This window comes from Rattus norvegicus, chromosome 1 (genome assembly GCF_021556685.1).
Source record: "Rattus norvegicus strain SHRSP/BbbUtx chromosome 1, alternate assembly SHRSP_T2T, whole genome shotgun sequence".
NCBI classification, from domain to species: Eukaryota; Metazoa; Chordata; class Mammalia; order Rodentia; family Muridae; genus Rattus; species Rattus norvegicus.
Window position 1 is genome coordinate 188347501 of NC_141534.1, and position 18806 is coordinate 188366306.

The 18806-nt window shown below is 46.3% G+C and overlaps 1 protein-coding gene across 7 annotated transcripts in view; it reads left to right on the forward strand.

Moving 5' to 3' along the window:
* Eef2k (eukaryotic elongation factor-2 kinase) overlaps positions 1 to 18806 on the forward strand; it is a 63653-nt gene that overhangs the window by 11513 nt on the left and 33334 nt on the right. For 5 of the 7 annotated variants that reach the window (NM_012947.3, XM_087634592.1, XM_087634537.1 and 2 more), the window contains 1 exon segment: positions 6918 to 7259. In NM_012947.3, coding sequence (NP_037079.1) covers positions 7017 to 7259 — 243 coding nt within the window. In that variant the 5' untranslated portion in view covers positions 6918 to 7016. 7 annotated transcript variants of the gene reach the window in all.

An 18806-nucleotide genomic window follows, 5' to 3' on the forward strand; every position in this document is an offset into this window, starting at 1 on the left:
CCCCTGAAGCCATCCACTGGCTGAGTCTGCTGGCAGTTATAGACACCACCACACTGCTCTGATCTGTAAGGCTGACTAGGACAGAGCAGGCACTGGGGCTAGGAGCTGCAAGCAAGCCATAAAAAGGATCAGGTGGCTCTGGCATCTGTCCCAAGCTGGTGACTGAGGGTAAAAACAAACTTGGCAGCTGACATGGGGTTTCAACCTGGGAGTTGGAGAAATCAATGTGTGGCTAACACATTAAGGAAAAGGCTAAAGAGAAACAGAACCAACAGGCCCAAGTTAAATAAAAAAAAAATAGCAAGGGTACATTTTGGTCAAGGAAGGCAAAGGTTCTGAGATTTTAATTTCTATTTTAGGAGCGTGTTCTGAGTTAGAATGTAAAAAGTATGCCCTGTTTTAGTAGCTGTTAAGAAAGTGCCAAAGGCTCAGAGGAAAGAGATGGCTGAGTCAAAACCTAACACGAGGCCAGGCAGAGGCAGGTGGGTCTCTTGAGTTTGAGGCCAGCCTGGTCAACACAGTGAGTTCCAGGACAGCCAGGACTGCATACATAGAGAGACACTGTCTCCAAGCAAGCTGTAGAGACGGTGATGGGGCAAGGCATTTAACTGCACACGCTCGGCAACTTGAGTTCGATCGTGGGACTCCATATAGTGGAAAAAGAGAATCATTGTGACCTCTACACACAAACTGTGACAAGTATGTCCCTCCATGTCCCTCCTTCCAGAGAGAGAGAGAGAGAGAGACAGAGACAGAGACGAGAGACAGAGAGAGAGAGACAGAGAGGGAGGGGGGGGAAGGAGAGAGAGAGAGAGAGAGAGAGAGAGAGAGAGAGAGAGAGAGAGAGAGAGAGAACACACCTCTATTCCCTTGGCTGGTCTGACTTCTGGCTCAGCCTCTTAGCTGCTGGGATTACAGGCTTATGCCACCTCACCTGAGTGGAAACTTTTAATGCACACAGAAACATTCTTCCCTTTGTCATTTGACAGAAAACAGAAATAGGATTATCCTGGCCACCTGCACCTTTCGGATTTAAGCAGTTTTTCTTGGCTATCTGTTTCTTCCAGATAATGGTTTTTCTGAAATGTATAACTTGCACATCTCCCATTTCTAGTGGGCAGTTCCCACTGTACTGACAGAATACAAACATACCACAGTCAGCCTAGGACCTTCCTTCAGTACACCATTCCTCACTTCTCCTGCCAACACTTCTCCCCTCAGCAGCCTCAGGCAAGCTCTGGTCTACTTCCCCTTTCATGGCATCAGGTCAGGCCATAGAAGCCTTCACTTCACATATAGCTTCATTCAGTATTTATTTTTATGCTGAGTCACTTTCCTTTATATGACTATGAATGAATAAATGAGTGTGTGTGTGTGTGTGTGTGTGTGTGTGTGGTTTCTGTGTGTTTTAGCCCTGGCTGTCCTGTAACTCATTCTGCACACTACTGCCTGGTGTGGCTATGCCTTTTTGTTTTTAATCTCCTCATCACTTGATGGATACTCATTAAGAATATACTGCTGGGCATGCCTTTAATCCTGGCACTCAGAGGCAGAGGCAGGCAGATCAGTGTGAGTTCAAAGCCAACCTGGTCTACATAGCAAGTTCTAAGCAGCCAGAGTGAAAATGAAAGGAGGGAAGGAAGGAAAGAAGGAGGGAGGGAGGGAGGGAGGGAGGGAGGGAGGGAGGGAGGGCGGGTGGGCGGGCAGAACAAGAACGGTACTGTTCAGGCAGTGGTGGCACACACTGTTAATCCCAGCGTTTGGGAGGCAGAGGCAGGTGAATCTCTTAGTTCAAGACCAGCCTGGTCTACAGAGAATTCCAGGACAGGCAATGCCACACAGAGAGACCCTGTCTGGAAAGAACAGACAAGAATGGGGTTATGGACATTTGTATAAAAGTGGTAAATTTGATTTTTTAAATTGTGTGTGTGCATACCTGATGTGTATGTGGGAACACACATGCTGTGGTGAGTTTGTGGAGGTCAAAGGACAATTGGAGGAGTCAGTTCTTTTTTTTTTTCTTTTCTTTTTTTTCCGGAGCTGGGGACCGAACCCAGGGCCTTGTGCTTGCTAGGCAAGTGCTCTACCACTGAGCTAAATCCCCAACCCCTGGAGGAGTCAGTTCTAATGATTGAATTCTCATTGCCAGACTTGTGCAGGAAGTGTATTTACCTACTGAACCATCTTGCTAACCTACTCTACCTGCCCCCTCCCCTGCCGGTGTGTGTGTGGATGTCTGTGTGTGTGTGTGTGTGTGTGTGTGTGTGTGTGTGTGTGTGTGTGTGTAGCCTCGGTGGGCCTGTCTGGACTCCACCCTGGAGTTCTCTTGCTCAGCCTTTAGAGTGCTGGGATTTCCGGTGTGATCCACCATGCCAGCTTGTTTATGAGCGGGTGTAAGGACATTTCATTTCCTTTGAGTGCATCCCAGGAGCAGAATTGCTGGACCACATGGAACCCATGTTTAAATTTTTCAGGATTGTCAGATTGTTCCTGTAGCAGGCGCACCATTTTACAGTCCCACTAGCAAGTGTGGGTTCCAATTCCTGGTCATCCTTGCTGGTTTTTATTACTGCCCAGCTTTAAACTTCCACCATTCTGGTGGGGTGTGACTTTCAATTCTGTCTCCCTGAAGACATCTCGTGGGTACAACAGCTAGTTGTGTGAGGGAGGCAATTTTTTAAATTCTCTCTCTCTCTCTCTCTCTCTCTCTCTCTCTCTCTCTCTCTGTGTGTGTGTGTGTGTGTGTGTGTATGTGTGTGTGTGTGTGTGCACCTGCGCACACTGAGTGCAAATGTATACATATGCCTGTGGAGGCCAGATAAGGGTGTCAGATCTCTGAAGCTGAAGTTACAGATGATTGTGAGCCAAAAATGGGTGCTGGCTGAAACTGAACTTTGGTCCAAGAGATGTTGATGCTTGCTTTGTTTTGTTATTTTGATTTTTTTTAAAGATTTATTTATTTACTTAATGTATATAAGCACACTGTAGCTGTCTTCAGACACACCCAACCCCATTACAGATGGTTGTGAGCCACCATGTGGTTGCTGGGAATTGAACTCAGGACCTCTGGAAGAGCAGTCGGTGCTCTTAACCGCTGAGCCATCTCTCCAGCCCCTTGATTTTTTTAAGACAGCGTCTCACTCTCTAGTTCAGCTAGTCGTAAGCCTGTGTCTTATTGCGTCCATTTCTAGAAGACAGAAATTTCTAGAGGAATGCACTACCAGGCCTGGCTTTGGACAAATGACTGTTCAAATCCTTTGGCCATTTTTATTGTGTTTATTATGGAGTTGTAAGAGTCCTTTGTAGAGTCCCTCATTGAGTTTGCGATTTGAAAACTTCTTTCCCATCTCTTGGATTGTCTTTTCGCTCTGTGTGTGTGTGTGTGTGTGTGTGTGTGTGTGTGTGTGTGTGTGTGTGTGTGTGTGTGTGCATGCATGCATATGTCCTTCTGTGTTTGTGCCTGCCATGTGTACCCAACAGAAGCCAGAGAAGAAAATCAGCTGTTCTGTACCTGTACTTGCAGTTCTTTCTCTGGCTCTGGCTCTTTTAGATTTACCTTTTATGTGTATATTTCGCCTGCTTGTGTGTATGTGCACCCTGATGTGTGTCTGGTCAGAAGAGGATATCAGGTCCCCTGGAACTGTAATTATGGATAGTTGTGAGCTACCATGTGGGTGCTAAGAACTGAACCCCAGTTCTCTGCAGGATGCTCTTAACCATTGAGCTATCTCTCCAATTCCTCCTCTTACATGATTAGTGTCCCTTAATATGCACGAGCTTTTTATTTTAATTATTTATTCTTTTGTTTTTGCTCTTTGGCTGTCATGTTGAAGAAATCTTGTTTGTGGTGTCAAATTGCCTATAATCTAAGCACCTGGGAGGCAGTAATAGGAAGGAGATTGTGAGTTCAAGGCCAGCTCTGGTAGACAGCAAGTTAAAGGGCAATCTGTGCTATATATAGTAAAACTTAGGTCAAAGATAACCAAGGCTAGGCTGTAGCTCAGTGCTGGAGCACTTTGGAGCATGTGCACGGTTCTGGGTTTCATCCCTGGCCCCATCCCTCTTGCTGCTCCCGTCTTTCCTTAGCCCAAGATTATGAGGCTGTCCTCTATGTCCTGGGCTTAGGATAGGATGCAGGGCCTCTCAGCCCTATTCGTTAAAGACGATTCTTGGCAAATTCAGTCATCTTGGCATGTGGCTGAAAGTCCGTTGATCCTGTGAGTGTGAGACTTCTGTCTTACCATCTTGCTTCATTGTCTTCTGAGCACCTTGATGTGTGCCTGGGTTCTAGACTTCCCTCTTTCTAGCTACCACACAGTACCTCACTGTGTAGAAAGAAGTGGTGTAATTTATATGACAAGCCTTCACTGATGGACACTTAGGGACATTAGTGATTTCTCACTGTTACTGATGAAACTTTCAGAGGACAGCTGTGAGGGCATTTGTTCGTTTTCTCAGGGTTAGCGTATCAAACATTTCGTCTGTGTCAGGTACTTTCTAAGCCAGCCAGTGGGCTTGTGGATAATAGAAGGAAAATGGCCTCCGAGATCGCTCAACAGATAAAGTCACCTGCCACTCAGCATGATGGCCGGTTCCATCCTGGGCCACCTGGTAGGAGAGGAGCCAATCGATTCCTGCACAGTGTTCTCTGATCTCTATTCCTGTCTGTGGCCATCACACACCGGTACATGTACACGCGTAATAAATAAGTATAAAGCTCACTCATAATCATGCAGAGAAGAGACCTGGGGACTCAGGACTCAGTTCTACCTGGGATATCTCTGTTGAATCCCTGCTCTCAATGCTCGGGGAGCCCCTGGAGTGTAAGAGCCACAGAGGATGGAGAACACGGAGAAACCAGGCCCTCTAACTCCACACCATCAAAGCTCATGTGAACTCATATGAGACAGAAGCAGTGTGCACAGGGACTGCACGGGCCTGCACCAGGCCCTCTGTGTATACATCATGGCCCCAGAGTAGTGTTTTTATGGGATTCCTGAGTGTTGGAATGAATGGGTTTCTAATTCTTGACTCTTTTCCTTCTGTTTGGCTTGTCTAACTCCAACACGATAGTTTTGTTTTTTCTTATATTTTGTTATATTTTATTATTACTCCTTAGAAGCCTACTTTTTCTAATGAGAGACAGAAAGGAAGTAAATCCAGGGGAGAGGAAGTGGGAAGGGAATGGGAGGAGTAGAGGGAGGGAAGACATATAATTGTCAGGATATATGATTGAGAAAAGAATCTATCTTCTTTTTGTTGTTGTTCTCTCAAATGTCTTTTTAAAATTAAATTATTTTTTTCTCTTTACAACCCAGCATCAGTGCTTCCTCTCTTCCCAGAACCCCCTCACACAGGTCCTCCCCCTATTTCCCTTCTCTTTTGAGGACAGGCAGCCCCCCTCTGGTGTCAACCCCACCCCCTTCCCCCCAACACCTGGCGTATCAAGTCACTGAGGGTCTAGACGTAGCCTCTCCCACTGAGATGGTCCAATTAGAGGCTCGGAAACTACAAGCAGGCAGGCCGGTGGGCAGGCAGCAAGTGCAGGGACAACCGTTGTTCCAGTTGTTTGGGGGCTGCATGAAGAACAAGATACTGCTCTGCTGCACAAGTGCAGGGGCCCAGGTCCGGCCTGAGCTTGCTCTTTGGTTGGTGGTTCAGTCTCTGGGAGCCCCTGAGGGTCCAGGTTAGTTGACTCGGTTGGTCTTCCTGTGGAGTTCCTGTCCTCTTCGGGCCCCTCAATCTTTATCCCAACACTTCCATAAGACTCCTCAAGCTCCGTCTTGTTTGGTTGCGAGTCTGCAACTCTTTCCACTGGCTGCTGGGTGGAGCCTCTCAGGGGACAGTCATGCTAGGTTCCTGTCTGCAAGCATAGCGAATCTCATGCCAGTGTCAGGGATTGGTTCTTGCCCATGGGATGGGCCTTAGTCATTGGTTGGCCATTCTCTAGGTCTCTGCTCCATCTTTGTCCCTGGTTGTTTTTAATTTGTTTTTCTGAGATAGGGTTTCTCTGTGTAGTCTTGGCAGTCCTGAAATTCCCTCTGTAGACCATACTGGTCTCAAAATCACTCAAAGCCTCTGCCCTTCTGACTGTTGGGATTAAAGGTGTTCTCCACCATCACCTGGCAAGAATCTACTTTCAATAAAAGGGGAAAAAAAATAAATGTAAGGAAAGAAAGTACACAGGACAATTTCAACTCAGGAAGATCACTGAGAAGAAAATTAAACAAGGATTCTTTTTTTTTTCTTTTTTCTTTTTTTTTTCGGAGCTGGGGACCGAACCCAGGGCCTTGCGCTCGCTAGGCAAGTGCTCTTCCGCTGAGCTAAATCCCCAACCCCACTAAACAAGGATTCTTGATTTGGAAATTTAGAGACTTCTCTGAAGTAGCATCCTTTGGGCTCCCATCCCAATGGTGAGAAATAACACAGTTTAGAAGGCACAGAGGTATAAAGGCTTTGACGTGGGAATGCACTTGATGTGTTCACCGAATGGAAAAAAACCAGTGTTCCCTGGAAGAACAGCCAAGGCCTGAGGTCTACGGCAGGGGTCCAGGGCCCTAGCTGGTGTTGCCTTAGTATACTAAGCATGCATTGTAGTCCTTAAATGGGGGGGTTTCTGTAGGGCGTCAAGCCAAGTGATTCGATACAGTGTATATCCTGAAACAATAGCTGTGGTTGTTTGCAAGGTACTTCTGGTTTCCAAGCACTCAGTTAAGGGTTCTCTGAAGTGAAATGACTGGGCAGATAGGCAAGGATATTTGAAATGGTCCCATATATTACAAGCTTGTTTTCAGCAGCCTCCCCCAAAGATAGGGTTTTCATTCTGGCATGCGGTCATCACCTCTGTCATGTAGGTGCCTAGACAACCCTCATACCTGGAGGCTGGCACTCACCCTCTAACTCTACTTCCTTTGCAGGACCATCCTTGCTGCGCGTGCGCAGTAACTTCGGCTGCACGTGCGCATTAACTCTGGCTGCACAGCGAAGCCCTGGGATAACACCGGCGCCCCCGCAACATGGCAGACGAAGACCTCATCTTCCGCCTGGAAGGTGTTGACGGTGGCGGGTCCTCCGGAGCTGGCCGCCATGGGGACTCTGACACAGACAGTGACGATGATGAGGGCTACTTCATCTGCCCCATCACTGATGACCACATGTCCAACCAGAATGTCAACTCCAAAGGCCAGGGCTACTACAACAACCTACTGAAAACGGAGTGTGGCTCCACAGGGTCACCAGCCAGCTCCTTCCACTTCAAGGTGAGTGGCCACCTGTTATAAGGGATGGGGAGCTGGGGTTCTCTGATTGATGTCTTAGTTATCCCCAAACCCTGGCTGTGCATTCTGCAAGGGAGGGTGTTACTATTAATCTGGGAGGTGACTGTTGGTTTAAGTCTGTGGAACAGTGTTTTTTAAATAGATTGAAAGCCCTCTGGGGCTGCAAGATGACTCTGCAGATAAAGGCACTTATTGGTAAACCTGAAAACTCAAGTTTGAATCTAAAACCCACATAGGTTTCTGAAGGTTGTTTTCTGGCTTCTACAATTACTTCTCTTGGTTTGTTATCATTGAGACAGGGTCTCATTAAGTAGCCAAGCTGATCATGAGCTCATGATCCTCCTGCCTCAGCCTTGGTAGGGCTGGGATTGACTGTGGGCTCAATATTAATTAATTAATTAACTAATTAATTAATTACTTTTTTGAGACAGGGTTTCTTTGTGCAGCCTTGGCTGTTCTAGAACTAGCCTCAACTCTGTAGACTGGGCAGGCCTTGAATTCACAGAGATCTGCTTGCCTCTGCCTCCCTCCTCCCCACCCCACCCCAACCCCCCCAGTCCCCAGTGCTGGGGTTAAATGTGTGCACCACCACTGCCTATTTTTGGGTTTTGGTTGGTTGGTTTTGGTTTTAGTTTTGCTTGTTTGTTTTTTGAGACAGAGTCTTATGAAGTCTCAGAATCACTGTGTTGCCAAGATGACTTCGAACTCTTGAACCTCCTGCTTCTACCTCCCAAGTGCTGAGATTATAGGTCTGGACCCCAGTCTTGGATATCCTAAGACAGTAGGGGATGTACGAGGTATGAGTAGCGCCTAACCCTCTGCCCTGTGTCCACTCATACCTGTGATAAAGGTTTAAGTCATAAACTAAACACTTAGGAGATTGACAGTCACTAATAATAAAACAGAACTATTATAACAAATAGTATAATAAAAGCTACATGCTGGGGTGTAGCTCATTGGTAAGCACTTGCCGCCCTTGTACAAGGCCCTGGGTACGATCTCCAGCACTGCAGAGAACCAAACCAGAACAAACAAGCTATAAAGTTGTGGACGTGCAGTCTCTCTCTCAGGACATCAGATGGTACTGTGTCCGTGTAGCCGCTTCTGTGCTATCTCACTGGCCACAAGTAACTGAAACCAGGGAAGCCACAGATAAAGGGGACCGCTGTCCACACCCTTCACGCATGCAATGACACAGTGACTAATGGTTTGCTGATGGGCTTCCGATAAAGTGCTCATTGGGTTTTCAGTAAGCACGCATTTGGGTCAGGAGATGCGGCTCCGTTGGTAGAGTTTGCCCAGCGCACGCTAAGCCCTGGGTTCCATCCCTAACATCACGTTAGGATCCCAGCATTTGAGAGATGGTGGAGGCAGGAGGATCAGAAGTTCAAGGTTGCTATCAGCTCTATCTCTGGTTTGAGACCAGCCTAAGGCATGAGACCTTGCCTTTAAAAATGACAGGATAGGCTGGGGAAGCGGCTGCTCTTGCAAACAACCCGAGTTTGAAGCCTAGCACCCTCTTCAGCCTGCTCATTGCTGCCTAACTGCAGCTCTAAAGGATCTAATCCCTGCTTCTGACCCGGGCACCCTTGTACACACCTGGCGTATACATGCACATATATGCACGTACATAAAGATTGCACAGGTGAATCTTTAAAGATTTTTTTAAAGACAAAACAGACAAACATATGTATTAGACCTCCTGCTTTTATTGAAAACCATTTAATGGACATGCACTCAGGCGCTGATTTACATGCTTCAATTCAATCGCCCTTCTTTATGGCCTATAACGTTTTTGATATTAGCCGAACACTGAGTGCAGCAAGGCAAACAGTTGTCTGCCATTCTCTGGTAGCCTCAGTAGAGGCAGGCTGAATTTTTGTTAACTATTGTGTTTGAAATGGCACCTTAGATATGTGCATACTGTAGGGGTTTAATATTTAACACTTCCCTTTCTGATTTGATATTCCAGTATATGGCACTATTTATTACTGACTGAATGCTGGAAACGGAGTATTTGTTTGACCCTTACAGGTCCTGGTTCCCCATTCCTAACACACACAAAAGTCCTTTGCATTAAGTAACCGCCCTCTTCTGAATCTGTTGACCGATACAAACTCGCTTTGTCCTCTGCCTTGGATATTGTTGTCAGTGTTTGAGGGAAGAGAAACAGGAAGCAACTCTCTTCCCAGTCACCCCAAGTCTGAGGAATCCCAGACCCTTAAGGACCTTATCTCCTGACTTATGGCTTCAACACAGAGAAGAATCAGGATTAGCCAGTTTGTGAAGCAGAATTGGTTTTGGTCTTTGCTTTTAGAAAGGGTCTCACCATGTAGCTCTGGATGGTCTACATTTACTCTATAGACCAGGCTGGCCTCGAACTCACAGAGATCAGTCTGCCCCTGCCTCCCAGTGCTGGGATCAGAGGTGTGCACCACCACCATGCCCAGCAGGATTGGAGCTTTAATAAACGTTTTTCATTTTTTTGTTTTGCATATATGTGTGCAGCATATGTGTTCACACGTGTGTGTGTGTGTGTGTGTGTGTGTGTGTGTGTGTGTGTGTGTGTGGTTGTATGATTAGGTGTGAAAGAGAGGGGCTCAGAGCTCAGTGTGGTAGGGACAGTTGGAGGCACAGGCCCTGCCTTAGGCACCCGCTGTGACTGGGGAGGCGCTCACGTGCTGCAGGTACCTGCTGCCAGCTCTGTTGGGCTTAGGTGAGGTTTGCTGGGTCGCTTAGAAATGTAAATGAGACGTTTCCTGAGGGGTGCCTGCAGGGTTACAGCTGGTGATGTGAAAGTCCCTCTCACGAGTACGGAAGGCGGGTCCTCTCCACTGTGAACAGTTTTGGTGGAGGTCTTCAGGGAGGTGACTGGGGAAGGAACGGGAACGGAAGCTTTACCCAGGATGCTGTGCGTTCGGGCCTAAGGCGGGGGCACTGTTACTTAGTATAAAATACCTGTCTAGGAAAGGAGATTAACTCCGTGTGAGCAACTGTACAGGAAGTGTTCATTGCTGGGGGAGGCTCCTGGCTCTCAGTTGAGGAGAAGTTTTATTTTAACGTCTGTGAGCGCTCCTTTTCCTTCCCACATCCCATAGTTTCTCTTTCTATCCTACCTCAAAATCTGTATAATAATAAATAAAAACATTAAAGCACAGTGCTGTTAACCTTAATTTGGTCATTGTAGCCAATGAATTAACTTTAGAAGCAAATTACCTATCACTACATTGAGATTTGCAATTAAAACCATTCTGTGACTTCAGAATTTGTTTTCATTTTCTTCTTTTTTTTCTTCCTTTTTTTTTTTTTTTTTAAGAAAGTTTGTAATTTTAGTTCTTACAGACGTTGGGTAGTTTTTTTTGTTGTTGTTGTTGGTTTTTTTTGTTTTCCCTTTTCGGGGCAATAGTTCTGGCTTAAGTCACTCTTCAGCACGTAGCTCCAGAAATAACTCAGTCTCCTCTGAGTTTGTGGGGCCCCTGAAGGGCAGGTTCCAGTTTATCTTGCTTCCCATCCCAAGGCAGCTTTGCCACATACCCCCAATGTCCTCCACCTCAAGCTCTCCCTTGTCCCAGTGTCCATCTCCAGAGACAGCCAGAAGGGCTCAGTGTGCAAACAGCTCGCAAGCCCAGGCAGAGGGGCCTCTTTAAATGACACATCATGGTTCTAACAGAGAGACATTAAAGTGAGTGACATTATTATGTAACTGTCTTTAAAAAACAGTATCTATGAACATTTCAAGCCCTAGGGATGTGGCTCACAGGAAGAATGCCTTCCTAGCACGGCATGGCCCTGGTTTTCATCCCCAATACCCCACCCCCTAAGCTCAACAAGCTAGCTAAGCTACCCACCCTTAATACAACAATTAAAGAGAGGGCGTTATTCGGTGTAGCCCCACTGCAGAGGACAAATAAGAGGTCCAGTGACCCCTAAGTCTGTCTCTGGGGCCCTGACACATGAGGTTTAGGTTTAAATAGAAGGTTTAAATAGAGGTAGGCGTAACTTATCGCCCCCTGCCGGAGGTCAAAGGTGACCGACTCACTGTGTCTTGGCTCTGGTGTATCTGCAAGCTGGTCTGTTGTCAGAACTGTGTGAAATCTCTTCCTGGGAAGTAGACCCCTGCTCTGGCTGGCACTTGGAATTTAGCCTTCCCCTTTTCCCAGCATGGGATTCCTGGGGAGATTTTCATTCTTTGGAGTTCATTGTTTTGATAACATGATAGGACAATATCTCTCTTTAAATGGTCTTCTCTCCTTCCAGGACAAAACCTTGAGCTTTACTTACCTTCCCCACTACCACTGAGTTGTGTCCCCAGCTCCCAAAAAGTTTAAGAAAAACTACTGCAGTAACCCCAGCTCACATTCCTCCCTCAGAAACAGATCCCGATAGATAGCCTATCCTTCCAACTCCTCAGACCTTCAACGTTGAGTTCAGAATCTGGGAGCAACATCTGGATTCAGTTCACTCCACCACATACCTCAAAAGCTCCTAGAACAGACTTTGCTTTGCATGCCTCTGCCTAAAACCACTGTTCTCAGCACTGTCCTCCTCCTATGGGAGTGCTATATCAGATATCCTGCCTGTCAGATATTTACATTACCATTCCTAACAGTAGCAAAATTACAGTTAGGAAGTAGCAACGAAAACCAATGTTATGGTTGGGGATCACTACAACATGAGGTACTGAAGGGTTGCAGCATTGGGGAGGTTGAGAACCAGTGGCCTAAAACTTCTAATTGAGGCCTTGGTCAGTGAAACCTCCAGTCTCAAACTCTGTGGAGTTCTTTATGTGTTCCTTGGGCTCTCGGCAGACTCCTCAAGCATCTGTCAGTGTTCAGTGTTACTCCATGAGTGAACTCCTAATTGCAGGCCGGGGGCTATTTGATGGCCCCACCATCCCTTTAACTTGTAGATAAATAAGAAGCCCTTGGTAACATTTTGAACCAGGCACAGTGCAGTTTAAGTCTTCATTGCTCACAGAATGTGGCCATGGGAGTGGGTCCAGGGAAAGACTATGGCTTAGTTTCTAACCTCATTTCCTTTGGCACTTAATATGTATTATTTTTCATTTATTTACCGTTGACATGGTAACCTGAGCTGTTTAACCAAAATGGCCATCTGGCTTTCCTTCAAAAAACAGGCCCTAGCAGGTACAGAGTATGTATTGTGAAATGTCAGATTCTGTCAGTAACCCCGTTCCCAAGCCATGGGGCAGGGCAGAATCACCCTCTCAGGAGACCCCAGTCTTCCCTCAGAGGAGGTTTATCCCATGTGAGACAAGGCCCAGCCCCAGGATTCAGTTATGTAAAGTTCAGAGAGGGAGAGAGTTTGAGATTGATTGGTTGATTGGTTGATTGATTGATTGTTTGATTGAGTGATTAAGGAAGAATACCAGGGATTGCTTTAGGACAGGATCAGATGGGTGACTTCTTGTCTACACCTTGGACAGAGTTCTGCATTTTCTGGTTTGGTTGGTTGAAGTTCTGTCATTTTTTAATTTGAAGCGTTTATTCTTTGAGAATCTTATGCTATCAAGAATTTTGATTTTATTTACTTCTGCTCCTCCTCCTATCTCCGAGATCCACCTCCAACCTCCCCACAGTGGTTTAGGCTTTTTTTGAGGAGGGGGTCTAGATAGGGTTTCTCCATGTGTCCCAGGCTATCCTGAAACTTGCTCTGTAGAGCAATCTGGCCTTGAACTCAGAAACTAACCATGCCTCTGCCTCTTGAGGGCTGGGAGTAAAGGCAGGAGCCTTAGGCATTGTAAGAGAGGGTCTCATGCAGCTCTGGGTGGCCTCAAACTCTCCCTGAATGGCCTAGAGCTCCTGATCTGAGCACCATTTTCCTCTCCCCTCCCCCATTACAAGTTATAGTTATTTTTATTTTCTTACATTTACTTATTTATTCAGTTACTGTGTCTATGCACGTGTGTGTGCCCTGGCACTCGTGTAGAGATCAGAGGACAACTCTCTGCACTGGGTTCTCTTCTTCCACCTTCAAGACCCAGGAGTCCAGTGGGGTCACCATGCTTGCACAAGTGTGACCTCACCCTTTTAGCTGCCTCGCCAGCACCAATTCAGTCCTTTTGAAAGGACTTTTTTTCTTGAAGTGCTAGGGATTGAAACTCAGAGACTGTTACATTCTAGGCCAGTGTACTAGTGTCGAACAGCAACCCCAGCCCTTTGAGAAAAATATCAATGAATTCGGTCCTCCTTATTGCAAATAGCATAATAATAAATACACACTCTAAATATATGCAAATATATTCACAAACTCTTTGTATGTATATACATGTATGCAGATGTATGATATGTATTGCAAATTCACACATGTAAACTTTAAAAAAAAAATTTTATTTCCTGTGTATGCATTACCTGCATGTATGTGTGGGCATCACTTTCATGCCTTGGAGGCCAGAAGAGGGTGTGGGATCCCAGAGAACTGGAGTTAGTTTTGAGCCGACATGTACATGCTGGGAATCAAACCTCAGTTTATTGCAAGAGCAGCCAGTGCTCTTAACTGCTGAGCTGTCTCTGTAGCCCTTATATAGACAAACTTAAAAATAACTTTTATGATAGATATAATGTATACATAATGCACGTACAAAGTAAAACAACCGAAACGGTGTCATTTAAACAAGTGAAAATGTGCCTCGGCCCAGGTCTGTGAGTGTCTGTTCTCACCCTGCTTTTCTTCCTTATGTTCTTGTGGAGGATTATAAGCGGGTTTCCACCCTGAGGGCCATCCTCCCTTGTCCCCTTGGGAGCTGACAAGAACTCTAACTTCCGTAGTTGGGCTGTGGTCTGGGCAGGTTCTGCAGTACGTGCCTTACTCAGTCCAATGTACAGGACGATCCCTGTAGCCCAGACAGCTGGCGGTTTGCCAGATGTTAAATGGAAATGAAGTCACATGCCTGGGAGGTGGGGGACTGTGATGCCTCCCTAGAGATCCTGCCTCAGAGTCCTGCTGTTAATAACTGCAATTTGTATCTCACCCTGTCTTGTGGCTTGTTTTTAGTTGTATCTTTTTTTTTTTTCCTCCAGTGTTTGTGATCCAGCCCAGGGCTTCATTCATTTGCTTGCTGTCTTTAATGGCTGAGTTTCATTTAACTGGAGCACAGTGTTTTCGTGTACATATGGCTTTGCGCAGTAAGACAGTGTACTTACTAGCATTCGAGTGGTTTGGGCAGAATCTTAACTTTGAAATTGTGTGGGGATGGCTGATGGCGCTGGCGAACTGCTCCTGCCGGGCATGTGGGCACACCTGCTTGCTATACTTTCCCATCTGCACAGGGTGGTTCTAGCAGCTTGGGGAAAAAAGAAAAAATAAAAGGTTTGAGTCACTCCAGAAGGAGCCTGGTGAGCCAGAGTGTGCTGACTCACTGGGTAGAGAAGTGTCCTCGCCTAAAGCCTGGGAGGCTCCACCCTGGCTGCCTCAGGCCTCAGACCATGACCATAGAAAGTAAGCCAGGTTTCTGTGCTTCGGGAATGCGGTCAGAAGACAAAGCTTAAGGGATAGGTGTGTGGCTGGATGGCTGGAGTGCTTTCCCAGTAAGCCTGAGGCCCTGGGTTCAGTCTCTTGTGTCTTAAAATAATAAAGAAGCCAAAAAGCCCTTGCTCTCCTGCGAGATGAAAGCCTGCTGGCCAGTTGAAAAAGAGTCCTGCTGGCATAGGGAGGGACGACATCCTGAGAGCTGGGGTCTGGCCCACAGGAGGAGTTTAAGGAGGTGGCGACCCTGCTGTAGGGGCTCATATTTATCAAGGGGTGTGCTGAAGTGTTCTGCTGCACTGTGCACAGCTATTCATTGAAAGTTCCATTCTCTTATTTTCATTTTTTTTCTAAAAACTTTGTGAAAATATAACCCACATGCCATCCAACTTACCCATTTAAACGTACAATCCCTGGCTTTCAGTATGTTCATAAAGTCACGCCTCCATCTCTATAACCAACCCTGTGGAAAGCCGTTCCTCCCAGGCATCACCTACATCTCTAGGCTAGCCAGCCCCTAGCCCTCATGACCAATAATCTGCTTTCTGTCTCTATGAGTTTGCCTTTCTGGACCTAAAAGGTATTACAACTCTATTTACTTCTGTATTATCTGTGTGCTATGCTGTGCATATAGAAGTCAGAGGATGACTCGCAGGAATTGGCAGAAGGGAGAGCCTAAGATCACACTCAGGTCACCAAGGTCCATGGCAAATGGCCTCACCCCCACTGACTCATTTTGTTGGCCTTAGACATAGACCCATTCCGAGGAGCGGCATGAGAAGGTTGCCTAGTAACTGTAGTCAACTTGTTTTGCCAGGCAGGGCAAAGCTTCCTTCTGTCTGAGTCTCACACTTCCAAACTCCCCTTGTCTCTGAATCTGAAATTCTCCCACCTTGCTCTCTGTCTTTACAAGAAGCCGTAGAATGCTTTCTGGGCTGCAGGGGGGGGGGGGGGCGGTTCCCAAGAGGCCGTGCCATTACGTCACCCCAGTGATTAGTGAATGCTGTTGCTTTGAATTTTATTATTTCCATCTTTGCCTCTTCTCGACCGGGGCTCTGAACCCCAAAAGTTTTAGTTACCCCTTGCTATGGCATGTGTATGAGGTCAAAGAATAACTTGGATTCGGTTCTTTTCCCTTTACCACATGGGTCCTGGGAATCACACTCCCGGTAGCAGGCTTGGGCTGAGCACACGCAAACACAAAGAAGGCTGGGGATACAGCTCAGTGGCGGCCCTGACATATGGGAGGTCCTAGGTTCATCCCCAGAACTGGAAGAAAAAGAATGTCACCTTTCTGCTCTGGGGTGTACTGTTGCATGGAGGTGCTCTAACATTGTGGTTTCTTTGGTGTGATGATTTGTAAATGCTCGCCTGGGAAGTGGCTCTATTAGAGGCTGTAGCCCTGTTGGAGTAGGTGTGGCTTTGTTGGAGGAAGTGTGTCACTGTGGGCGTGGGCTTTGAGACCCTCACCCTAGCTGCCTGGAGTCAGTATTGTGCTAGCAGCCTTCAGGTGAAGATGTAGAATTCTCAGGTCCTCCTGCACCATGCCTGCCTGGGTGCTGCACTCCCACCTTGATGATAATGGACTGAACCTCTGAACCTCTAAGCCAGTCCCAATTAAATGCTGTCGTTTTAAGAGTTGCCTTGGTCACGGTGTCTGCTCACAGCAGTCAAACCTTAACTCAGACAGTTGGTTTCTTAGGATTTGTGGGATACGTTGACAGTCTCCAATGTTCACAGCTCTATGAAGTGCTCCGTTCCATGGGTGAGCGTATAAAGCTGTCACATGCACATGGCAGCCGCACCGCACTGTGGCCCCCCTCCCATGCTAGCTTGGCTGTGCTCCTTCGCTCCTCCCTGCTTTTTGCGTTTTCCTGTGGAGTCAGACGCAAGGCCTCCCTTTTTCTCCAGGAGGAGAGGGCTGACTCAGCGTTTTGTTTCTTGGGGTCTTCACATTGTTATGGAGCCTGGTCGTTGAACGAGGGCTCAATCATCCTAGGATATCTCAAGTTTGAGTCTAGCCTGGAATACACAAGACCACGTCTCGAAACCCAAACCAAACCAAGAATAAAAAGCTCAGTCCTGTTGTCACTTGTGCCAAGGGCTGAGAAGGCACTTAATGTGTTCTAGCGTCACCCCAAATCTTCCAGGAAATGTGTTCGTATTATTGAGATTACTTTTGTATTCTTAGAAGAAACAAACCTTTCTTATTTTCCTTTTAAACTTCCTTGGGTGGGGGCTTGGGTGTGCTCTGTATGAGGGGCTTGGGTGTGCTCTATGTGTAGGGGCTTGGGTGTGTTCTCTATGGGGAATGCTTGGGTGTGTTCTCTATGGGGGGCTTGGGTGTGTTCTGTATGTGGAGGTGATTGTATGTGCTCTGTATGGGGGGGATTGGGTTACTCTGTCATCAGACATATGTAGAGAAGTCAAAGGCTAACATGTGGGAACCTGTTCCTCCTTCTATAATATGGGTCCCAGAGTTCGAGCTTACAGTGTCAAATACCTTCACCCATTGAGCTTTCTCACCTCTGCCCTCTGTTCTCCCCTCCTTAAAAAGAATTTATTTTTATTTACATGTATGCATGTTTTGTCTGTTGTATATCTGTGCACCATGTGGTCCAAGGAGAATATTGGATCTTCTTAGAATTCAAGTTATAGATGCATATGAGCTAGCTACCATATGTATGCTGAGACTTGAACCCAGAACCTCAGGAAGAACAGTTAAAGCTTTAACCACTGAGCCAGTCTTCCTTTTTGATATAAAGTCTGGCCACTAGCTGACTTTGAACTCAGGCTGAGTGGCTACAGCTATGTTTGTATGCTGCTCTTCCCGGCTCCTCCTCTTTTTTTAATGACCTGTTAATCGCCTACTCAGCAGGGGAGGTTTAAAGTCGCTTGAACTAGAGAATATTGGAGACTTAACAGTCATCTAATTGCTGGGAGTGTCACTCAGTGGTAGAGCATGTGGTAGCATGTGGTAGCCTTGGGTTCATTCCTAGCAGCATCAACAGAGACTCATTTATGGTAGTGATTTTTGTTTGTTGACTTTGGTTTACCCTTGCAGGGCTTACAATGGTAGAATGCTTGCCTGGCATGCATGAGGCCATAGGTTCAATCCCCATCAAAACTTACAAGCACACATGCATACACACACTCACTCTCTCTCACACATTCACTCTCACACAAGAACACATGCACGCATTCACTCTCACAGATACATACTCTCACACAGATGGACCAGACAGACAGACGCTACACATGCAATTCTGGATTATGTTCTCATTGTAAAAATTATGCAGGAAGTTTTCCTGACCTTATGTGATGGTAAATATATCACACCAGTGACACTGAGCTCAGTCACCCCTGATGATTGCCATCTCAGAGAGATACTTTCTGATGGGAGTATCTGTCTTGGATGCAGGGGCCACAAAAAACATTTGACACCAGTACCCCAGATCTTCATCCTTACTATCAACGGAAGTGCAGAGGTTCCATTGAGCCAGCCATGATGGGACCAGAATCAAGGGATTCGGATGTTAGCTCTGCCTTTTATTTATTTATTTAGTTTATTTATTTAGGTTTTTTGAGACAGGGTTTCTTTTTGTTGTTTTTGGTTTTTGTTTGTCTTGTTCTGAGACATAGAGTTTCTCTGTGTAGCCCTGACTGGCTTGGAACTCACTCTGCAGACCAGGCTGATCTAGAACTCAGAGATGTACCTGCCCCTTCCTCCTAAGTGCTGAGATTAAAGGGGAGTAGCCCTTTTATATTTTTGTAAATAGCCCAGCAGACTTTTTACAAAATTAATTTTCATTTATTTAGTGTGTGTGTGTGTGTGTCTGTCTGTCTGTTGTGTGTGAGTACCCAGCATATATGCAGCAGTGAGACAATTTATCCACATGAGAAGCTGTTTTTCTCTTTCTACTGTGTGTCCCAGGAATGGAACTTAAGTGTCAGAGTTGGCATTAGGTGTTTTTGCCCACTGTTATCACTGAACTAGACTTTTTATATTGTATTTTAAAAGAAAAGTCAGTTTCAGGTATGGTG